This window comes from Peromyscus eremicus, chromosome 9, assembly GCF_949786415.1.
Source record: "Peromyscus eremicus chromosome 9, PerEre_H2_v1, whole genome shotgun sequence".
NCBI lineage: Eukaryota > Metazoa > Chordata > Mammalia > Rodentia > Cricetidae > Peromyscus > Peromyscus eremicus.
In genome coordinates, this window is record NC_081425.1 from 45844504 (window position 1) to 45867715 (window position 23212).

Below are 23212 nucleotides of genomic sequence, written 5' to 3' on the forward strand. Positions count from 1 at the left end.
GTATGACAGGAAAGAAGTGCAAGTCAGAACCAAGACCTGAATGTGGAGTACCTCAGGAAACGCACTCAGGGTTGGGTAGCTTTTAGAAGAAGTGTCCCCCCCACAGCTGGTATTCCTCCTCATAACTACCATGAGAACATCGTACAGAGAGCTGCCTCCACCTCCTTCTACCCCTGCAATGCAAGGAAACGCTACAGAGACGCTGCAAAAATCACCCACCAAGAACCTTCTAATTTTTCTAACCAATTTCATTAGCAAACCCTTCCTTTTGTGATAGTTTCAATATAAATCACTGATTATATAAGAAGTCTACATTAACGAAATCTAAGTAAAATTTAACTCTAATAATCAAGGCAGTTTTAAAAAGTCTATTTGGAAATCATGAAGGCTGAAATTTTTCCGAGCCCCTCTCCCACCCAATTGTCAAATAGTAACCAATCGTAACACCCAGCTGGGTGAAAACTGGAACAGGGTGAAGGGCCATTTCGAACAAACACACCTGACTATTTTTTCAGTTTAGAATCAACTTGCTCATCTTAACATTAGGTTTACATGAAGTTTACACCTTCAACAGGAACTTTAAGCAAACCACCTCCAAACCTTTTATTTAGTTTTTGCACCTTCCAGAATACTTGTGAAAAGCACGGCCATCTTAGCTTCAAAACAACAGAAACCACAGGAAAGAAAACCCTAAAACCTTTACGTTAGGTTACAAAGCAAGGCCAGTATGACTTGGCTCAAGAAATCAGAAATCTGTAAACTTCCCAAAGTCAGATTTCGTTCAGAAGACTTCTGTATTCTGCCTGTAGTACTACAGCATGCTCTTAGTCAGAAATGAGGAAACACAGATGTTGCTAAATAAAAATTACTTTGAAATCATTCAAGGGACCTGGTGTTCTTTGTGCTACAAGTTAAAAGTTTGGATTTAATGATTTTATACAGAAAATGTACAATTTCAAAATGAGGTCATGAGTTAAAAGCATCAATGATGCAGCTCATCAGAACACTGTCACACTTTGTCACATTCTGCTTGTCCCAACAGCATTCCTCTGACAGTGTTTTTTTAACTGCCCAAATGCTGTGACCCTTTAATACAGCTCCTAATGGTGTGGTGACCCCCAACCATAAGATTTTTCATTTCTACTTCATAACTGTAATTTTGCTATTGTAATAAATCATAATGTAAAATACCTGATATGAAGGATATCTGATATGTGGCCCCAGTGAAAGGGTTGTTCAACCCCAAAGGGTATCAACCCACAGGATGAGAACCACAGCCCTCTATGATGTTTCAAAGGGAAAAAAGGAAGTGTTCTGCAAGAATAAAATGTAAATAAAATGTAACCACTAGAGACTAAATTTCCAACCAAAGGTAACAAGACCTGCACTGCTATGATGTGATGTTACTGAAAATGGGAGTGAGAGACCTATCTACTAGGTTAAAAGTCATCAGTGTTCTCTGTAACTCTCTACATTTCTAAAGACTCTTACAAAAAATACGTTACAGTCAAATCAAGAAGAAATGCTAAGTATTATTTATATATACATATATATAGTATATATACTTAGCATTATATGCATTCAAACATACCACTGAGAAAGAGAAATTCCGCTGAAATGTCTATCAAATGAGGTTATTTGTGAAATTTGCCCTCATTACTAAATTATTAAATAAAGAGGCTATATGGCTTATTAGTTTTAAACATTTCTATATCCAGTTATTTTTAAAACAGTGAACTAGAGTAACATGATTTTTATTGTTGTTTTTGAGCTAGGGTCTCACATAGGCCAGGATGGCCTTGATCTTCCTACCTCTGTCTCCCTAGTGCTAGGACCACACACAGTCCTCACCAGTCCAGGATCGCTGACCTAAATTTAAACCTGCTGCTCACAAACAAATATTATAAATGAGTTGGTAACCTGCCTTACCTACTTTCTATCACAGATTCTTACTGGTTCGAAAGAACTTCTATTAGAAAATGAACTTTCCACAGATCCCTCTGTCCACTTGACAAACAGTTCTGGTTAGCCATGGGAAGAAAAGAGTATTTTTTGTAACAAAGGCATTATCTTTGTCTCTCCAGCCCCCAGAATAGTGTATGGCACTCTGAATAGGTAATTCAGTAGATGTTTTCCAAATGAAGCACGCTGACCAAGAAACAGTAAGAAAGTAAGAACTGTGCTTCCTGGCTAACATACAGGTAGACAATACATAATTCAACTTTATTCTGAAGGAAACAACTTTATCCAAAGTGTTAGAGTTGAGACAGGAAGAGACCAGACTGGCTACCTACCAAGCGCCACGCCAGTCACGGCTAAACAGTCAGACCCTCAACTCAAAACAAACCACCACCAAACAACAAAACACCTAACAAAATCCCATTATAAACACTTTCTCATGCTTTTGAAAAAGTTACCATTGAAAATGTTACTGGGACTGAAGTCACCCCACCAGATGTAAATAACAAGTTTTGTTAAAAGGAAAGAGATAACTAACCAAATATGTCTTCACGTCCACTAAGGCATAGGATAAAGTAAAACAGGCGAAATAAACAATCCAGAACACAAGATATAATAAAGCAGCCAACTTACTACAGAATGAAAGGCAAAAAGCAATCATAAAATATATGTTAAGTTCTATCAACCAAGAGTAAAAGGCAATGTCCAAGGAAAGACAAAACACCGAAGTCCTTCAATTTGTCTGACTCTTTTAAACGAATAAGAATTATTTCCAGGCAGTGGTAGAGCATGCCTTTGATCCCAGCACTTGAAGAGGCAGGAGAATCCCTGTGAGTTCAAGGCCAGCCTGGTCTACAAAGGGAATTCCAGGCCAACCAAGGCTGTAACACAGAGAAAGTGTCTCAAAAAAAAAAACAAAAAAAAACCTAAAACCAATAAAAATTCACTATTTGACCCACCCAAGTTAATGAAAGTCATTTCAGGTCTCAAGTCACTCAACTGCAATTTTTGTAATTAGCCTACCTCTTCCCTCTCCAATAGTTCCTATGCCTGCTTGTTTTCTTAGTATAAACTATTGGCTTTGTTCTTAGGATGTCAGGACACTCGAAAATATATGTTACTTTAAGATAAAGCACCTCTTCTACTATATTTTTTATCCTAGGAGCCCGAGTTGTGCACTATATGAATACACTCAGAAAAAGTGAAAAAAGACCACAGGTAACAGTCTTGTTTCATTAATTACATTTACATCAATTCCTTTAGTAGCTTTATCCATTTATGGCAAAAACTGCCATTAGTCAACAACAACAAAAGATGAAGAAGAAAACTTAAAACGCCGTGATGCAGCAAGGATGCCAAAGGCACTAAAAGGAAAACACACAAGTCCAGACACAGAACACTTAATGCTGCCTCGGGTCTTCACCTCAACAATACAAAGAGAAAAACAAAAACCTCCTTGATCGACCATCAAGCCAACTCCAGCAGGGAAGCGAATGGAGGGCAGGCATGCACCGCCCGCCCGATCCTGGCACCGGGAAGGGCACACCAGCACTCCTGTGCCCACCTGCTCCTAGGCAAACACCCGGTGAACACAGAGTGGCAGCTATCGAATGAGCCGCTTCACACCACGGCCAATGAGAGCCAACACGGACGAAGCACATCACGGAGACACGACCACCAAGAACAGCGTGCGACTCTAGACTGAACCCTACAGAGACCAGAGTAAACACTATGTCCAAGTTCAAGGCCGGCTCACAGATCGCTTCTGATTTCCTAACCTCTAGATTTGGATAAGGCTGTGTAAGATGGAAATACCAGGGAAAGCTGGATGGGAGTTTCTGAAGAGGCTGTGTACTTCTCACTCCTCTTGTTTCAAAACAAAAGGCTAAAATTAAAAAAAGAACAAAAACAAAGAATAAAACACAAAAGGTCCTGAATCAGTTTCTATACTCATGCAATTCTCACTGAAAATATCAATTTTTTTTCAGACAGAATATTTAGTCCATTATTTCTTCAAAAATTAAGCCGAATGGAAATAACAATAGTATGTCATTGTGAATAATAAAAGTCCACAATAGCAAACTCAAGGAAACTAAGAAAGGCCATGTTTGCCTACTACTCATCAAGACGGACTCCTACACAACATTCAGACTGCAACGCCCCCCACTAACTAAAAAACGCCCAACCTGATTTTCTGTATTTAAAATCCTAGTGGCTTACTATTCCAAGCTTTCAGTTGTTTCTACTTTTCAAACACTTTGCAAAAAATTGATGCTAACAATTAATGTCTAAAAAGGAAAATGCTGCCAAAAAGAATACGGTAAAAAGAACATTACTATCGCCATCAAACCAACAACTCAGAAATAGGATTTGGGCCAGATGTGTTGGAGTACATCTTCAATACCAGCACTGGGAAGGCAAAGGCCAACCTCTGGGAGTTCTAGGCCAACCAGGGCTACATAGTGAAAAGCTGCATTTAAAAAAAAAAAAAAAAGGCAGTCAGGTGTGGTGGTGCACACCTTAATCCCAGCACTTGGGAGGCAGAGACAGTTGGATCTCTGAGTTTGAGGCCAGCCTGGTCTACAGAGTGAGTTCCAGCGCAGCTAAGGAAGATTAGGTGTTCAAGATCAGTCCTGGATACATGACAACCTGTCTGCAAAAATCAAAGTAAAATCAAGACAGACAGACCGACTTTAGTTCTTCCTGTGTGTCAGTTACGAGGACAAGTTCAAGCCACATCAGATACTGGTTTCAATCCTTCAAAGTGCCCATGCTACAAGAACTCATTTTCTCTGTATTTATCAAGCCAGAGATCTAAACTTGCACTAGGGAATCAAGTGTGGCGCTGGAAAGACAGCTCAGCAGTTAAGAGCACTGTCTGCTCTGAGGACCAGATTCAGGTCCCAGCCCCACATGGTGACTCACAACCATCTGTAACTCTAGTCCCAAAGGATCCGATGCTCTCCTCCAGCATCCCCTAGCACCAGGCACACACACTGTGCACAGACACAGACTCAGGGAAAACACCCATAAACATAAAGTAAGTATCTGTTTTAAGGGAGGGAGCGAGGAAGGGAGGGAGGAAGGGAGGGTGGGACTGGAGAGATGGCTCTATGCTTGAGAGCATAGTTTTCTTTGCAGAGGCCCTGAGTCAGCTCCCAGCACTGCCATCAGGGGTTTACAATGCCCTGCAACTCCAGCCCCAGGGAAGTGAAGCTCTCCTCTGACCTCAGGTACCTGCACTCAAATGTACACACACAATTTTAAAAAATAGTTAAGTGTTTTTAAGCATGAAATGAAGTTGATCTGGCATCCTCTGCACATTCTGGGAAGTCACAGACTGCATGTTATTCAGAAGAAATACCAAACTGTGGTATTTCTAAGAAGAAAAAGAAATCCATTCTGTCCTCAAATTTTGAGCTCGGCTAATCCTTTAAAGCCTGAGCTCACAGTTTTATGGCAGCCCAGAAGAGTCAAAACTCCCTCCATATTTAGCAGCATTATCCTCACAAACATCTTCCATGATAAATTCTTCACCTCTTTAAAATCTCCCAGGCCACAGAGGCCTGCAACTTTTACCTCAAGATTTGGCATTCTTAAACCACACATGGCGCCTCAAGTCTATAACAAACCCCACCCCCCTGCTCAGAAGGCTCATCAGGAGGGTCACTGGTGAAGGCCAGCCTGGGCTACACAGCAAGTACTAGCTACAGTTTGAGCTAATACAAACAAGTAGAGTGGCCGGGCTACAGACCAAGAACCTATTCCAAAACAAAAGAAAACAACAAAAACAGTAAAACTAGAATATGACACCCTTTCTTGTACCTCTCTTGTATTCCATTTTTCAAGTGAACACCTAAGAAACTGACAGATTCAATACCTTCTTTGCTTAGTTAACATCACCACCCTATAGCATAATGAGCCAGGAAGATGAAGTTAATAAAATGCCTTGTATCTCTGGAAATTGAAATGTTTATATTAGCTAGCTCCTGGTAACCTAATTTGGATTTTCCTTAAGAAAACATTACCACGTACAGACTGCATCCCTAACTGCGAACTGTTTACAAAGGCAGGGACAGGTAAGTGACCTGAGGGTGTGTCAATGCAGCACCTTTCCCAAGCATGTTCCCAAGCACCTGGCAAAAACGTCTTTGGTCCCCTGTCATACGACAACAATCACACTTTTATTTCTAATATGAATGTATACTTGCAAAAAGCAGATTAGAAAACAAGCCAACTAGTATGGTGGGATAATAAATATAGACAGGAATGGGCTCAAAGAGACATAAAAAGCATTTGGCAAAACTCCTGAACTCTAGAACTTCCTTTTCCCACGTGACAAACTAGTATTACAAAAACACTCATTTTGGAAGTTTATAGAGAACTTCAAAATCCAGTTCAATGAATCTGTGAACCTTCAAACGCCTGATACTGACTCATTATCTTATTAAACCAAACTGATTAATCCCATTCATTCTATGAGATGGTTTACCGTCCCATATGGGGCTGAGAACGGAACAGATGGTCTTCAGGGCACTGTGCCCATCTAAAACAATCTTTACAAAGTTTCAGATCGCTGCATCTGGAAAATGACTCGACTTTGGAGTACTAAACTGCCACATGACACTGGACTGCTCTGGGTCCCCTTCACTCCCATTAGGAAAAATGAAAGGCATGTTTTGTAACAACTTTGGTATTTATAAACTTTTCCCAAGCTCTTATCAGATAATGAGATATGATAGTCCTCTAAGAATAGAATTCAGAGAATAAACCCTGATGTCTCCATTGAATGGAGTTTGTTTTGTTGTTTTTAATAGAATGGAGGCATTCAATATATAATTTAGAAATTATAAGTTCTTTCAAAAAACCCCTGATGATGCAGACTACACCAAATATCACAGAGACCCAGAACCACCTTCTCAACCCTTGTTGAGAAGGCTGTGGTGTGAAGTCTTAGCCTGGTAGGCAAGCTTTCTTCTTTAATTTACTATGCTACGAAGGAACCTTCTTATTTGGCACAATATGAGCACCCAAAACATACACAGCTACAAAGAACTGAGCTGGATGCATTCCACATCTGTCTCCTTTAATTTTCCCAAGCAGAACCAGGGTGTGGTCTAGTCCCCACAGAATAGGTAAGGACACTGGACTTAGAAAGCTTAACTTTAAAAAGCCATGCAGTTAAGAGGTAGAAGAAACAAGGTTAGAAACCAGGTCTGATGTCAAAACTGACGGTCAGCAATCTACCTTGTTACACGCTGAAAGCAACAGCTTTGTTCCATCAACTAACTTGAATGCAAAAGCTGTCATGCACACTGTATACGGAACTGAGCACACACTTAATCTGGAAGCCATCGAGATCTAAGATGCTCAAAGTGCATGGAGATCTTAATGAGCTTCCCCCATCTATCCTCAGCACTTCTGCTAAACACTAGGTATGTATCAAGCATTTGACATTTCTGAAACAAATACATTTCCATGGAGAGTACTGTAAAGAGCTTTCTAGACTGACAATTCCTTAAGCTACCTGGCAAAATTTTTACTTCCCATGGGTGGATCTCCACATGTGGGCAATGAGGGGCAAGTACCCCTGGGTAGTGACTGTACCAAGCTGTTCCACAGTGACCAACTATCACACCTGCTTCTCTCTTCCACCCTCTACAATAGTTTATCCCCTTCCTGGTTCTGTTTGTTCATTTCCTAGTCACATGCTGAACCTCTAACTCAGACCGGCAGTACTAATGGTATTTAAGTTCCATACTCAAAAGCTCAAATATAGCACAACTTGGCTCTGTTAGACTCTACCTCTTAAAAGCTTTTGTTTTTACATATTGGATCTATTTATCATAAGCCATTGTAAAATCTCATGGGCTTAGACCCAAGTACAACTAGGAAAAAGTCCAAAATGGGCCTTAACTTCCACAAAATTAACTCAAACTTTCTCGAGCAACTGCTGGGCTGGCCTGGTGGAGACAGCAAGTCTGCGAACAGTCCACGTGCAGAAGTGAACGGACCAGCTGCTGCACCTGCTGCTCCCTCCCACTAGTACAGGTGGGCACCACCACTACCCAATGAGGTTTTCAGGGTTTCACTATCACACCCCAAAAACTCTAGGGGTCACTTTCAACAGCTCCCATGTTCATTCATGGAAACGAACACTGTAACTTCCACAACAACTTTTAAGTAATAGATACCCAATGCAACCTCTCCAACAAAAAAATAAAATTCACCTTCCAACATAAAGGAGCAAAATGACAAATTGAATTTTTCAACTGCATATTAATCACTCATACATAGCACTTCTGTATTTCTGTAACAAACATGATATACAAATGTAAGCTGTAACAACTCAAAATTAAAGACCTGAGTCATAAGTAGCTATTATGATTCAATTAATTAGAATGAAGTTTCTGCTTTTAAAATATTTTAATGTAACTTATGCTGAGCTTAAAGAAAATACCATAAGCTTATCACTGAGACCAACAGATGGCTACCAACCTCATTTACTGATCGTTTATGGCATAAAACTGTGTCTCACTGGGTGTGGTGGCACCCATCTTTGATCCTGGCACTTGGGAGGCAGAGGCAGACAAATCTCTGTGACTTTAAGGCCAGCCTGGTCTACACAGTGAGTTCCAAGACAACCAGGACTACATAATAAGATTTCGTCTTCAAAAAAAAAAAAAGAAAGAAAAAATGGAGTGTCTCCACAGCCATCCTTCTGAATTGTGTGATTAGACTCACACAATTCAACTTTAATACTGAGCAATAAACTTGGAAACGTTAACCACAGCAATGGGGATGTTATCACTGTCTTCCTCTCAGGCATCCACAGCCCTTATGAATTTATCATCAATGAATAAATCTGTCAAGAGAAGCTAAAGGACTGGAGTGTGGGGTTGTGTTTTTATCACAGTAGAGCATGAGGTGGAAGTAAACAAAGAACTTCCTACTATAACACCTCCTGGCTCTCAATCCACCCTTTTCGCCTGGAACTTCAGCTCTGGTAAAAATGCTAGTAATAACGTATTACAAATATCATAGCTTGTAGAAATGTGCACCCCCTACATCAGAGTGTAACTGATGAAGTGTGTGGTGGATCTCCACGAAGGAAGAGAACAGTAAGACAGCAGCTCGGGTGTGGGGGAGAAAGGGGAAGGAGACAGGGCTGATCAAAATGCTGTTTGACCATCAGCCAAGAGTCTACAGTTAACTAATGGGAAGACATGCCCCATGCTGGACTCTAAGAAATGTGGTGGAATGTGATAGGAAGGCCTATTAAAAGTGATAGAGGGAAGCTTCAGGTCACTGGTGGCTCATCGTACCGGGGCTGTGCCATTACCACACACAAAACCAAGGAGTGTGCCAACTATATACTTCTTTATCTTTGTGCCCAAAGCAGCATACTTGAAGAAACACGAAATGCTCACTTAGCAGCGTATTTTAAAAACTGTATTTATTAAGTAACCATCATATACCATCATTTTAAAGTGAATTTTAAAATAGGACTATACCCAACAAAAAGAAACTATGTGTAACTGTCAAAAATACAACAAAATTATCCAGAGAGCACAATGAAGAAAACGACACTAGCACAAAACTTCCTTATAAAACAAAGTGAAATTAACTGGAGTCTTCATTTCTTTAAAAGCGTGAGACAGTATCTGAAAGACTTTCACTGGCTACCCTTTTCAACACAGCAAATCACAGAAGGGAAAAAAACCCTAAGGGGCCCTCTATTATATCAAAGCATCTTTATTAGTCAATACTGTGATAACAGAAGACAGACTAAGGCCCAGCGCCTCCCAGTATCCTTAAACTTGAGCAAGGAGAATATTCTAGTTCTTTCTGACCACATGCTGCAGAAGTATGATAGTTCAACTTGAGGTTTAGAATGACCGTGGAATGAAATCTTAAGGCATGAAGGAGTTTCTAGAAAAGACTGAGGTGGGAGGGCCCACTCTAAATGTGGGAGGCACCATTCAGTATGCTGGGGTCCTGGTGACTAGATGGGGAAGGGAGCTGAGCAGCATCATTTATACCCACCCACACCCCTCAACTGTCTCTTGTTATTTCACTGCAGCCTTGAGAAAGTTAAGTCAAAGTCCAAACTCTGAAACCAGAATTCCTATTTAAATCCCAAATCGAACCCAACAGGCAGGTGACTTTGAATAAAATGCTTCATCTCTCTAGCCTCAGTTTTCTCCCTTGTAAAATGGGGATAATAATGGTACTTAAACCGGAAGTATGTTCTGAGAATTACGCGAGCACCTCTATGCTCAGAACAACTTGGAAGAGCAGAGCTGATTCTCACCGAGTCTACTCAAACACTGCCACTGATACTACTGGAGTCTGACCAAGGCAGCGGCACCCACCACACAGCAGGAACGTGATGTTTCATTTTAGACTGGACAAGTGAACCTGTCTGTTAATTCTCCATGAAGCTTGAACAGAGAAAAACTACCAACTACAAGACAGGACCAAGCCTCAAGACAGCGTAATCTAATCTAAAGTGCTTAGTTAAAAACAAATTAAAAATCATATGAAAGTATCCTTATACACTATCACTATTAAGATATACCATGACCTCATGGTAATTTTAACGGCAAATATCATTTCAACTGTATGTGTACACTTTCAAAGCACTCCTAACTAGGTAATACACTATTTGTTAGAATGTATCTACACACTAAGAAAGCCTAATGACAAAAAAAAAAAAAGGTAATAATTAAATAACCTGAATGAGCTATGACAGAATTAAGTCTTATCAACAATGAACAATTTGAATTCGTAAGTCATTCAAAGAATACTCAGGCATGTACACAGGATATCAAGTTTCACAATCTGAGCAGTCAGATGTTATTGCAAAAATAATCTGAGGGCCCTGGATAAAAGTAAGTCATTATTTCATCTGTCTTACCCACATAAAGCTCTGAGGTACTCTGCTCTGTGGCTCCATAGATGAACAAAGCCATGCCATGCACCATGACCTACCATGAATCTTTTATGAAACCAAGTCACACTAAGTCTCCCCAGTCAACACATAATGGTCTTATGGCAGCAACCAGGGTGGCCACTGATGGGTTCACAGAGATGATGGAAAATTCTTTCACTAGACTTGAGGCTAGCCTCTGGTGACCACTATATTACATCATTTCCCCTTCTGGTGGTGGTGGTGGTGGTGGTGGTGGTGGTGGTGGTGGTGGTGGTGGTGGTGGTATTATTGCTGCTTTCCTATTTTGGATAACAGGCAGCTGATAATGACCACAAGTAAAACAGATCACAGAAATTTTAAACAAATGGTCACTAAACTGGTTAGCAGAAAAAAAACCTCAACAGAAGCCAGTGGCATTCTCCAGGCTCAAAGCCTGTTTTGAACAGCTGAGACTGCATCAAAGGATTTCCAAGATAATACCTGGGTATTTTAGAACCATTTTATGGAAAATAGCTATTCTAGTGAAAAGCAGGAAAAATACTGATCATTCCAATTAGTGGAGACTTCATTTCATTCAAGTTAGAGAATCCTTAATGGCACAGCTTAAGTGAATACAAAATAAAACACAAAGCCTGTTTAGAAAACAAACCGCCAACTCACGAGCAGCAAAAAGTAAACCAAGTCTCAATCATTTCTCTTTAAGGAGAAACTGATGTCACATGATAACCTGTAAAGAACTTAAATTTTACTCTCTGAAAGGATACATTCCACTTGCCTGTTCTTATGCTACAATTAATAATAGATTTTCTTCATTGAACAGACTTTTACCATTTCTGTAGACACTGAAATAGGTGTGGATACTAGTGAATCCCAAACATCCCTATTTGTGGAGGTTAAAATGATCACATAATCACAAAAACTAATAGACTGTAACAAGCATCATAAACAAAACAACAAGGTGCGTTCAATCAGTTTTTAACAAACAACCTAAATTTAAACTGGCATGCCAGAGGCCTCTCAAAAAGTTAGCGGTTTAGCCAGGTGTAGTGGTACATACCTGTAATCCCAGGACTCCAGAGGCTGAAGCAGGAGGACCACAAATTTGAGGCCAGCTTGGGCTTTGCAGCTAGTTCAAGGCTAGCCTAGGCTACAGGGCAAGACCCTGCCTCAAAACAAGAAGGAAAAAATATATATATATAAGACAATTAAAGTTTAAGGAAGGGTTAGGGAGGCGACCCTGGGCATGTTTATGTTCAAGTCCAGCACGTGCAAACGCCCACAAGAGGAAGAATGGGCAACAGGTGAGCAAGCGTCTGAAGGGTCATCACGTGTCATCAAGACTTCGGAAAGCAGGGGAGTGGGTGGAAGCCTGGGGGTAGGGCTCCGTGTAGAGCCCTTGCCTGGCATGCTAAGGCTCTAGGCTCTATGCCCAGCACTGAAAGAAGAGAGAGTTTACTTTTCCTTTATCTGCCTCTTGTCTGCCAAGAACAGCGAGCCCTTGCCACACGCTCCCACCACCAAGCGCAAGGGGCCAAGCGACCAAGGACAGAGCCTTCCGAAACCAGGAGCCCAAAGAAGCCTTTCTAGGGGACTGGGAGCCAACAGGAGGACAGAGGGAAGGCTTACGTCCAAGAGATCTGGGCAATGAGCTACAGCAAAGACTGCCGCGTTAAGAGTATCATTCAGAGTGCAACATGGATCCAGAGAAAGGCAGGCAGGACAGGGCGTGTGTGGAGGAGTCCGTGAGAAAGCCACCACACGCAGCACTTCTGAAGAGAGGGCTGCTTTACCTTAGACGGCAATGGTGTCTGCAGAGCAACAATGGGAGATGAAGAGGAACTTTACTCCAGGATGTCAAACGCTGTGAGGAAAAAGACACGACTCTTGGTGTCTAAAGAAGTGATTCATCAGAAGAGGACGACTACAGAGGGCAATCTGAGGAGGACGGAGAAGCTGAGCAGGCACAGCGGCTCATGCCTAGGAACGCAGCACTGGGGAGGCTGAGGCAGGAAAACGGTCTCTCCTCCAGCTTGAGGCCAGCCAGGACTACACAGCAAGAACTGACCCCCAAAACTAAGGCCGAGAAGCCTGTGAGAATTAGAAATTCTAGGAAAGCTGACAGTCCAGCAGAGAATAACCTCAAAGAGACCAACAAAGAACGACAAGAAAAGTGGGAAACAAAAGCAAACTGAAGAACCAGAACAAAGAAGGGCGTCAGATAGCCAGAGTGCTTCCGGAGGGAGCTAAGGCAGCCAGCCGAGGGCGTCAAGGACAGCTTTCTGGTCAGGCTGACAGGAGAGGAGGAAAGGGTGGCAAGAAAAGACATTTCTATATGTGAAATCGTAAACTATTCTTTCACAAACTGGGTGAAGAAGCTTCATTGCTTTTTTCTTTCTCTTGTACCTTCCTTTTAATGAGCCATTAGGAGATATGGTGAAGCCACGCGTGGTAGGCCTTACCAGAATCCCAGCACTTGGAAGGCTGAGGCAAGAGAACGGCCCCAAGTTGGAGGCTAGTCTCTGTACATAAGAATGTATCTCAGCCGGGCGGTGGTGGCGCACGCCTTTAATCCCAGAACTCGGGAGGCAGAGGCAGGTGGATCTCTGTGAGTTCGAGGCCAGCCTGTTCTCCAAAGCGAGTTCCAGGAAAGGCACAAAGCTACACAGAGAAACCCTGTCTCGAAAAGCCAAAAAAAAAAAAAAAAAAAGAATGTATCTCAAAAAAAAAAAAAAAACAAAAACAAAAACAAAAAAAACGAAGCGATCACATACTCTACTATGCTATCCAACCTTGATGGTGACAATCAAACCCAGCACGAGGCTCCGACTGTTCCAGTCAGCTCCAGACCAGGTCTCCTCAGTTTCGTGTTTTAAATTTAAATTTCTAAACAAGAAATCACATCTACTCTTTTGCTATTAAAATAAAATTGTAAGGCCCCATCTCAAATAAAAAAAGGAAAAGTATAAAGACCTAAACCTATAAAAAGCAGGCCACGAAAAGACAATAGTGACACAATCGGGAAGCTGGAAAGCAGATGGCCGAGTGACAAATCACTCAGCAAACAGTAAAAACAATCAGATCTTCGGCAAACAGGAGAGAAAGCCAAGAACAAACCCAATTTAAACTTCGCAAAGCCCCAAAGGCCCAGGCACTGGCAGCGTCACACACAGCCACTCTGGGGACAGAGGCTCTGAAGACAGGCTTCACCAGCTCTCTGGTCCTGCTCCTCAACCAAGACCAGCCAGCCCAAATCTGCAGACTGAGGGAGGAAGCACAGAAGGCAAGCTGGGAGAAGGGGACGTGACTAGATGAAGACAACTCCGGGGGTCAAGACTTGCAAGACTTCTCATTCCACACCTCCCTCTCTCCTCCCTTGGAGTCCTTCCTGACAAGCCACAAATCAGAAGACCCCTCTCACAAGGAGCTAATCAACTAAAGGGCAATACAGAGACACCAAGAACCCCAGCCAAGCAGCCCAGTCAGGTTACCATCCACTGAGGCCAATGGCTAACAAGCTTTATTGAGAATGTGTAACCAGTATTCCCATCGCTTACTCTTCCACACAACTGCCAACTATGTAAAGGAGTATATCATGAAAGATAAAGATTCAAAACAAAGAAGAAAATGAAACCTGGAGAAAGAATGCACAGAAAGAAAACTGTCAAAAAGCTACGCATGAAGACACATACTATCATCTCAACACTCCAGAGACTGAGTTGGAGGATGGCAATTTCAAGGCCAGCCTGGACTACGTAGAGAAACCCTGTCTCATAAAACAACCAAATCTAACATGTTCACAGAGCTAAGAGAAAGCACTTTTATTACTAAACTGGGGCAATACACAGCTAACAAACAAGAAGCAAAGATCAACCAAAAACTCTTGGAAATTATAAGAAAAATTCAATACAAACAGAGCAAAGACAGATATAAAAACCAAGGAAACCAGAAGATCAGTCAAGGAGGTCCATTATGCAAGTGACTTTGAGGAGAAAATGTTTGGGATGTAGCTCATTGGCAGAGCACTTGCCAAGTCTACGTGAGGCCCTGGGTTCAACATCGCACACTTTCCAGGCTGAAACAGCATACACCAAAAACTCATGAATAAAAGCAGATTCCACCCCTCACCCTCCCCCAACCACACACACATGCAATCCGTGTTAAGTTAAAACAATGGGAGCAAATCTTAAAAGCTTTCACAGATTTTAAAAATGTGGAAAGAAAAGAGAAGGACAGCAAATACAAATCACACAGAGCTTCAGAAACCCAAACGGCTCTAGAATTCTCAGCAGCAGTATGGAAGCTAGGAAATGGTGTCAGTAGAGTTGCAAGAGAACACGATTTTTACAACTCAGTGTCCTTTACCTCATCAGAGAATCAACGGAGTGTAAAGGTAAGTCGACACCATTTAGAAATAGCAAGTAAATCAAGAACGGAGTCAACACTGGCTGTGGAAAATGAAGACATACCACTGGAGAAGACGAAAAGGGGATCAATCCTAGAGTAACAGGTGAGGAGCAAGTCTGAGTCGTCCAGAATAGAGGCCAGAGTGACAGCAGCTTCCTCAGAAATGAATCTTATTAATTAATACCGAGGTGGATGCTGAGAGGCAGGGATACAGAAAATTAGTGATGAATGGAGAGGAACCCAAATACAGGGTGAGGTGGGGACAATGAACTCCAGCCGCCACACCCCAAGCCAAGTTCCGTACTAAGAGGAATCCCAATGTTCTAAGTGGCTCTCTAGTTCTTTTGCACTGAAGTGCAAGCACAGAACCTCGAAATCCCCAGAGCTGAGGAAGGACTCTTATCAAGGTGGGGGGACCCAGACAGGTAAGCTGGAGAAGAGAGACTGAGCTGATAAAGGAATTCTGAGAGGGGACTCACCCCGTCCAATCTACTACACAGCTGGGGACAGAGGAGCAAGGCAGCCAGCAGACACTGTACTGTGGGTGGACAGAAAAAGGAATGCTCTTTTACAGGGTTTAAAGAATGTTATCATCATAACTACTTGGAGAAAGGAGTATCAGAACAAGGACAACCAGCAGGGCAGATCCATTTTATCTAAGAAATTTAACAACACAAACAAAAACAAAGTGAGGATTGTTTTATTTAATGAACTCTTAAGAGCAACAAGGTACAGTCTGAGAGTTTTCTAAGTTCATTTATGTAACAATTCTGTGAGAAATGCTATCGCCTTGATTGTTTTCAAATGAGGAAACTGAGGCATAAGTAAATTAAAAAGCCCAAAGTCATGAAAGGAGCAGAGGACAGAGAAAAGAGAAGCTGAGCAGTACGCCTTCAGAGTCGCTCCTGACAGGCACACAGGTGCCTGTCCAGTAGAAAGACTGGCTTGTCAAAGAGGAATCCTCTACAAGAAATCAGAGGGATTCTAGAAGGGAAACCTGGAGAGGAAGAAGGCAGCAAGTATAGACTTTGATTCTTTAAATTGTGCATGCAAAAAATAAATACTTCAGGTCAAGGGTGATGGTGCAAACCTCTAGCTCCAGCAGTCAGAAGGCAGAAGCAGGCTGATGTCCGAGTTCAAGGCCAGCCAGGGCTACACAGTGAGACCCTGTCTCAAAACAAAAACCTTTTAAAAGGCATTTGGTATCTTGCATCATTTTAACCAATACATCCTACCGTTCTCAGTAGGTAAGTAAAGCAGGTATTGTTCCTTTCTTTGTAAGAAAACACTCATTTCCAGGCTGGGGAGACGGCTCACTCATGAAGTGCTTGCTCTGTGGACATAGCACGTGAACCCCAGAACCCACATAAAAGCCTCAGCACTGGGGAAGTGGAGAGAGGTGCATCCCTGAGGCACACTAGCTATCCAGTCCAACCACCAGAGTGAGCTCCAATTCAGTGAGAGACCCCGCCTCAAAAAAATAAGGTGGACACAACTGAGGGAGACACCTGAAGTTGACCTCTGACTTCCATGTTCACAGGCACACATGCAACACATGAAAACAGAAAACACCCATTCCTGTACAATACTTGAGAACCTACTACAAAACAGACAGCCTTTAGAAGGTTAATGCCACGCCACCTCAAGGAGCAGGAGGCTAGCAAAGTCGTATTGCTCATTTCAATTCGTTACATAAATTATAGCACCTGCATTTCTAACAGTGTGCTTAAGATGACAGAAAGGACTGGGTCATGATAAGAAAAACAGAAAAAGATCTGCTCACTAAGTTTGTTAATTAAAAAAAAAAAAAATTTAGTCCCTCCCCTCGTGGGAAAGACTGGTAAACATAATTATCACCAAATACAGTACTTAAATAGAGGGACAGTCAAACGTGTTAAGGAAACACCCCCTGGGGAAGAAAACTCTTTCAGAGGGAACATCTGAGCTTTGCTTAGAAACAAGAGAGCAGAATTTCACATAATACTTTGCTAACAAGCACGAAACACTATAGTAAAGTCACTGTATGTTCCCATTCCTGTAAAGGTTAAGTTCACATTAAAGGAGCAGACATTGAGATATTTAAAAAACTAAGTCACATGACCTTAACATCCCGATCCTTATTTGTGATGTTTATGGTCCCCAAGTTTCACAGGTGACAAATGGTTGGTAAATGACAGCACTTTCCCCGGGTACTAAGTAAGCATTTAAAGAGCTACAGTATTATCACACTACACATGCAAGGCAATCTCTCTGCCTTCTTCTGCCACCAAAAATGTTCTGTTAACATACTTCCTGCGTCATGAAACTAAATGAGGGCACAACCCTTTCTTCCAAAGGAGATGGATGGTGACAAAGTCTGGAAGACCCAAGTGTCACAGAGGCTGGCAAGGAAGAAAGGTCAAACAGTGGTACTTCTTTGTTTCACTTTGTTCTCTTGTAGGTATTTCCCCAATTAGCTCCCAAGGGCAAATTTCAATGATTTTTCTAAACCAACTACACTGAGATTAAAAGGATAATAAAAACAACAACAACAAAAAAAAACAATCTGCAATAAGACACGATTAAAGTAGACCTCGCTGGTTGGTCTTGCATGTGCCTCAGGAGCAGACTCAGACCTCAGTGAACTTGAAGGAGGCCTGGGAAAAAGTGTGTCCAGTTTCGATGACTCAACTGTGAGGTCAATTAACACAAGTTTGTAAAGTTCAAACACAATCTGCAGATAACTTATGACAGTTACTGGAGACAACTACTTTACATTCGGTCTTGTGCTTTTCCAGAACATAGCTCTCCATGGCAGGCATCTGACCTACCTTCATCCCAGTTACTCTCGGTCTATATGGAAAACAGCTCTACAGTTATCTCAAACTGGGACTCGCTCTACAGATCCAAACTAGTGTGCAGCATCCTGACTTAACAGGGTGACAGCAAGTCTCTGAAAGGCCTGCCATCCTCCCTACCAGGAGGAAAACAAAGGAGGTCCTCCCAGGAGCCCACAAACAGTAATTAAAAAACCTTCACAGGTTGTAACCAGTGTGTGATTTCCATTTCTCTCTGTCACCTGCCTTCCACTGCTCTAAAGTTAGTATCTATCTATACACTTACTTTAACAGGAACTATTTCACTTGGTTCAGACCCTTTTGATTTAGGAAACAAAAATTAGAGTAAATAATTCCTTAAACTGCAATTACAGGTGAGGATCAGAATGATAAAGACAAAATTAAAGGTTGAACAATAATTATAATTGGACTATTACAGAAACTACCTCTTAGAAATCTTGTGAAGTAGTTTTGTACAAGGTTAAAAACTACATTTAGTAACAAAATTTAAGTATATGGGTATCAGAAAAACAAAGAAACCTGAAAAAGTATTTTACTTGTTTCAATATCATAACCTTTATATCTTTTAAATGACTTAGAAAAATATCATGAAAATTTCACTGAAACATTTGGACTTTTCTTTCTATAAAATTCTTTTGCAACATGCTCAGTTTTTCCAAAGTAAACCCACAAATACACATATAGAGTATAAACACTTCCATTGGAATGGTGGAAATTCAATGTAAAAAGTCTCCAACTGATACTAAAATAATTAACTATCTTAAATGCCTTCTCAAAATTCCACAATGAAAAAGAAGTCTTTTTACAACTACTATAGTTCTGATCACTGTAAATAGTGGCAATCTTGCAAAAAGAACATTCCTTAAAAAAAAATTAATCTTAAAGCAAGGCAGAAACATGAGTTCACAGCTTTTCTAGCCGGTCTCATTCACTAAGTGTGGTTAGCATATTATTTCCAATATAAGTGAAAAAGAAAATGCTGGCTTAATACTGACTTAACTTTCAGACTTTCTCTATTTTGGTGAGAGTAGAAACAGGTGGGACAGATTAGCCTGTTAAAATCAGCCCTTAAAGGCTGACAGATTTCACTGTTTAAAATGGCTACCACCTTCATCCATCAAAAGAAAAACTGTACAGCATTACTCACTACCAAGGATAAATCTAGGTATTCTGCCCTTGAAAAACACACTCTAAGACTTGTATTCCTCTTTTGTTCAGGTAAAGTAACCACTAAATTAAGTTTACAAAAGCTGGTTACTAACAGTATGAGGGCAACCTATATCACCCAGATTAGGTCATCTTTCCCACAGTGCCTTGGGAGGACAAGCAGGTAACACTATCTCTCACAGCCTAAGATCAAACATACTAGAACAGTAAAGGGCTGTATGGCAAGAACGTGGGAACCACAGCCCCCCCCCCCCACAAGAAATGAGCATAAAGATTTTAGTAGCTCAAAAGACTAGCTTAACTCTCTCGTGGGGTAACAAAATATAAGCTGCTTTTCATCATAAATTATCTCTCTCGAAAGCGTTTTATAAACAATGAAGTCTACCTGGTAGCCCCAAGCCTATTTGTAGGGTAAGATACACTTACACTTGCTAACTACCGTGAACGTTATTTTATAACCTGCTCTGCTTCCCACCCACTCTGAAATCGTGATCACTCTCACTCCGGGAAACTTACCATGAATGTGCACTCTGCACACGCGAACGCAAAGGTACGCTGCTTTAGCCTAACTGCACCCGCACCCACCGCCACGAGCGAGCGAGCGAGGTCCCCCGGACCTGCTCCGTGCCTGCTGCGGGGAGCTGGGCTCTTACCTCTCGTCCTCGCCATCCACCAGGGGTGTTGTCAGCGGTAGCACCTTCAACGGGAAGAGAGCAGCAGAGGCTGCCAGGAGACTGCTGCTACTCCCATCGGAAACTGCTGACACTCCCCCACTGTCCCCACTCAGCGTCGGAGGTAAGCCGACCAGGGAGGGCTCCGCCGGGCGCCTGGCGTCTTCCATCTGGCTTCCAATCGCCTGAGCTAAGGGCTGTGTGGAGAACTGAGCAGAGCTTAGTGGTATTTGTTGTGCCAAAGGCAAACTGATGTTAGTGGCTATCAAGGGAGACTGACTAACGCTCTGAACCACACTGCCACTTTGGGTAGCCGGGGTTTGTGCTGTATTCTGTGGTGGAACTAAGTTTGTTGGGGCAGAAGGCATTCCAGAAGGGCCAGCGGAACTAACCTGACTGGTAACCGAAATGCTACTAGCGGGGGGCAAAGGACTACCTGCGGGCAACTGCTGGCTAACAACTCCTTGAACCACCGTTTCTACTCCCTGCGGCTGGGGAGGCACAGTTAACAAGGTACTCTGGGGGGCGATAACCAGTTGTGGAGGAAGGCGCGAAGCACTAGTTTGAACTCCCTGATGAAGAATCCCAGGTGGAGCGGGCAGAACTCCTTGTGAAGATGGCGGAGCACCTTGCGCGATAACTGAAGGTGTAACGTGGGTAGATGGCTGCTGTACCGCCGTGGGCACGTTTGCTTGTGGACCAATATTCGCCATTTGACTGCCAGCGGGTAGAGCGGACACTGCTGTTTGAGCCTGGCCAATGGGCTGCCCAGATGCCCCTGCAGGTTGTGCTTGGACTGCGGTGGGCTGCGCTGGCAGCTGGATCCCCTGTGGCGGAGGCACAGGGATCCCTGAGGGTCCTGCTCCCGTTCCTGCAGAACTGGACTGTCCAGAGGACACGGGTGCTTGAAGAATTGGCGGCGGCTGTACATACTCGGAAGCAGGATTCTGAGTCACTGACTGGCCGTGGCCTGGAGCTATCTGTGTAGAGACCATTGGCGGCGGCTGCCCATATTGTAACTGCTGGGGTGGTGCCCCTGGAAGAGGAGTTTGCACGGCAGGAGCTGTCTGAGAATACGGCAGTTGGGGCTGAGCCAGACTGGAAATGGAAGGCTGCTGCTGACCCAAGGCTGCCGTGACACCGACCACGTTTACAGAGGAAGGCTGGAGAACCGTGGCGGCACTCACTGTGGCTTGCAGAGGTACAGGTTGAAGACCCTGCTTTTGCGGAAAGCTCCGTTCTTGAGGCTGTAATTGGACTTGTGACATCTGCGACTGAGAAATACTCTGTGGTATACTCACTGCTGCAATACTCTGTGGACCAGGGCTACCGAAATCTATCTGCTGGAGGGCCACACCTTGAAGACCTGGTGGCGGCGGCAGCTGCTGCTGCTGCTGCTGCTGCTGCTGCTGCTGCTGCACCACGGCAGGGGCTCCCATCTCCCCACTTCCCACACTCTCCGTGTAGTGGCTCAGTGTGCTGACACTACTGCTCACTGAACTCCCACTCGTGCTCTCCCTCTCCGAAGAAGACACTTCCGTGGGGGTCTGCTTCACGGTCTCCACCGCTTTATTTACCGCCACGCCTTCTGCGGCAGGCGGGGCATTTTCCTTTTCGTAGAACTCAGTGCAAGTCCATCTACCTTTTTTAAAGGGCTCGGAAGTGGAGTCTAACTTCACAACTCTGAACCTTGACGTGTTAACTGTTGGCTGCTGCGGCTGCTGCTGCTGACTTGAAACCACTCCCACAGGGATACCTGCAGCTGCATTAAGGACACTGTTAGCAACAGGAGAGGAAGAAACAGTACCATTGCCCATGCCACTCAAGACATTCACATTAACACCACTGGTAACTCCAGGCCCGACACTTACACTAGCAGCATTAGGAATATTGCTTGTACTCATATTAGCACTACCATGCACACTGCTTGTCACGGTAGGACTGAAACTACCCACGGCAGCGACGTTCACATTATTCGTGGCGCTCGGGCCCGTAACGGAACTTATACCTATGCTGCCTGTAGTACTTGGAGCACGGATGTTAGTCATCACAGAGGCAGCAGGCAGGCCACTCGATGAGACAGCAGAAGTCGGTGCGGCTGGCACCCCACCATCAGAACTTCCAGTTGTAGAGAGTTTTCTGGACACTGGGCTCGAGGGTGGCCCTCCAGGAATGGATGAACTGGCCACAGCAGCATGGGATGAGTGATGGTGTCCATGGTGGAGGTGGTGCCCATGATGAATGTGATGGTGGTGATGGAGGTGGTGTGGATGAGCATTTCCATTGATCACAACGTTCTGTTGTGGGAGGTGAGGCAGATGAGGCTGAGGAAGGTGGGGCTGGTTAGGAGAGACTGCCCCAGGTGTCTCAGCTTCCTGGAAGTTATTCAGAGTCTCTTCTGAGGAGCTGCGTTCAGGCTCACCTAAGTCAGTGGCCCTGGAAAGTGACACATCAAGGATCTCGGAAGAAGACAGGTCTTCCGTGTGAGACTCATCCAGATCGTCGTAGCTCTCCGTGTCCTCTGCTATGCTGTTGTTAGAGCTGATGCTGGCAGAGATCTGAGCCGGAGTAACGCTAGTTATCTGGAAGCCACTTTTCTTTTTCATCTGAGTTCCGCCCGGCGCGAGAGGCTGTGCCTGCAGCTGAGCCTGCGAGAGGAGGTTCAGGCTTTGTGGAGGCGGAGGCTGTGGTCCCTGCGTGGAAGATGCAGCAGGAGGCGGCGGCGGCTGGAGCAGCGAAGGAGGAGGAAAATCCTCAGAAGATGGAGCAGCACCACTGACGCCGGTACCTGCTGCATTGAGCGCAGAGGCGCTGCCACCACCGCTGCCCCTTCGAGGGAACATTGCCGGGTGCGCCATCTTCCTAGCACTAATGTCTGCAGCGGCGGCCGCCGCCGCGGCAGTGGACTCCGGCGGCTGGTGCATTGTGCTGGGTACCGGGGGGCGGAGGAGGCGAGTGCAATTTCCTTCTGCACCGTAATCTTTGTATGGAGAAGCCGGAGAGGAGAACAGGACCTGAAGCTCCGCCCGACGCGATTCCTCCTCCTCCTCCTCCTCCTTCTCCTCCTCCTCCTCTGCCGAAGGCGCCGGCTGCTCCTGCCTTCGAGGGCTAGCTTCGGGAAGGGAGGATGAACCGGGTGAACCAGGTGGCTGGGGAACCGAAGGGGGACCCCTTCAGTCCTTCGCCATTCACTTTCCCCTCCAGTCACACACCCCCCTTTATATTCCGCTTCACGTGGG

The 23212-nt window shown here is 43.7% G+C and overlaps 1 protein-coding gene across 1 annotated transcript in view; it reads right to left on the reverse strand.

Moving 5' to 3' along the window:
- Tsc22d1 (TSC22 domain family member 1) overlaps positions 1–23212 on the reverse strand; it is a 106721-nt gene that overhangs the window by 83330 nt on the left and 179 nt on the right. The window contains exon 2 of the mRNA XM_059273305.1: positions 19956–23122. Within this exon, the coding sequence (XP_059129288.1) occupies positions 19956–22897 (2942 nt within the window). The 5' untranslated portion in view covers positions 22898–23122. The remainder of the gene's footprint in view (positions 1–19955; positions 23123–23212) is intronic.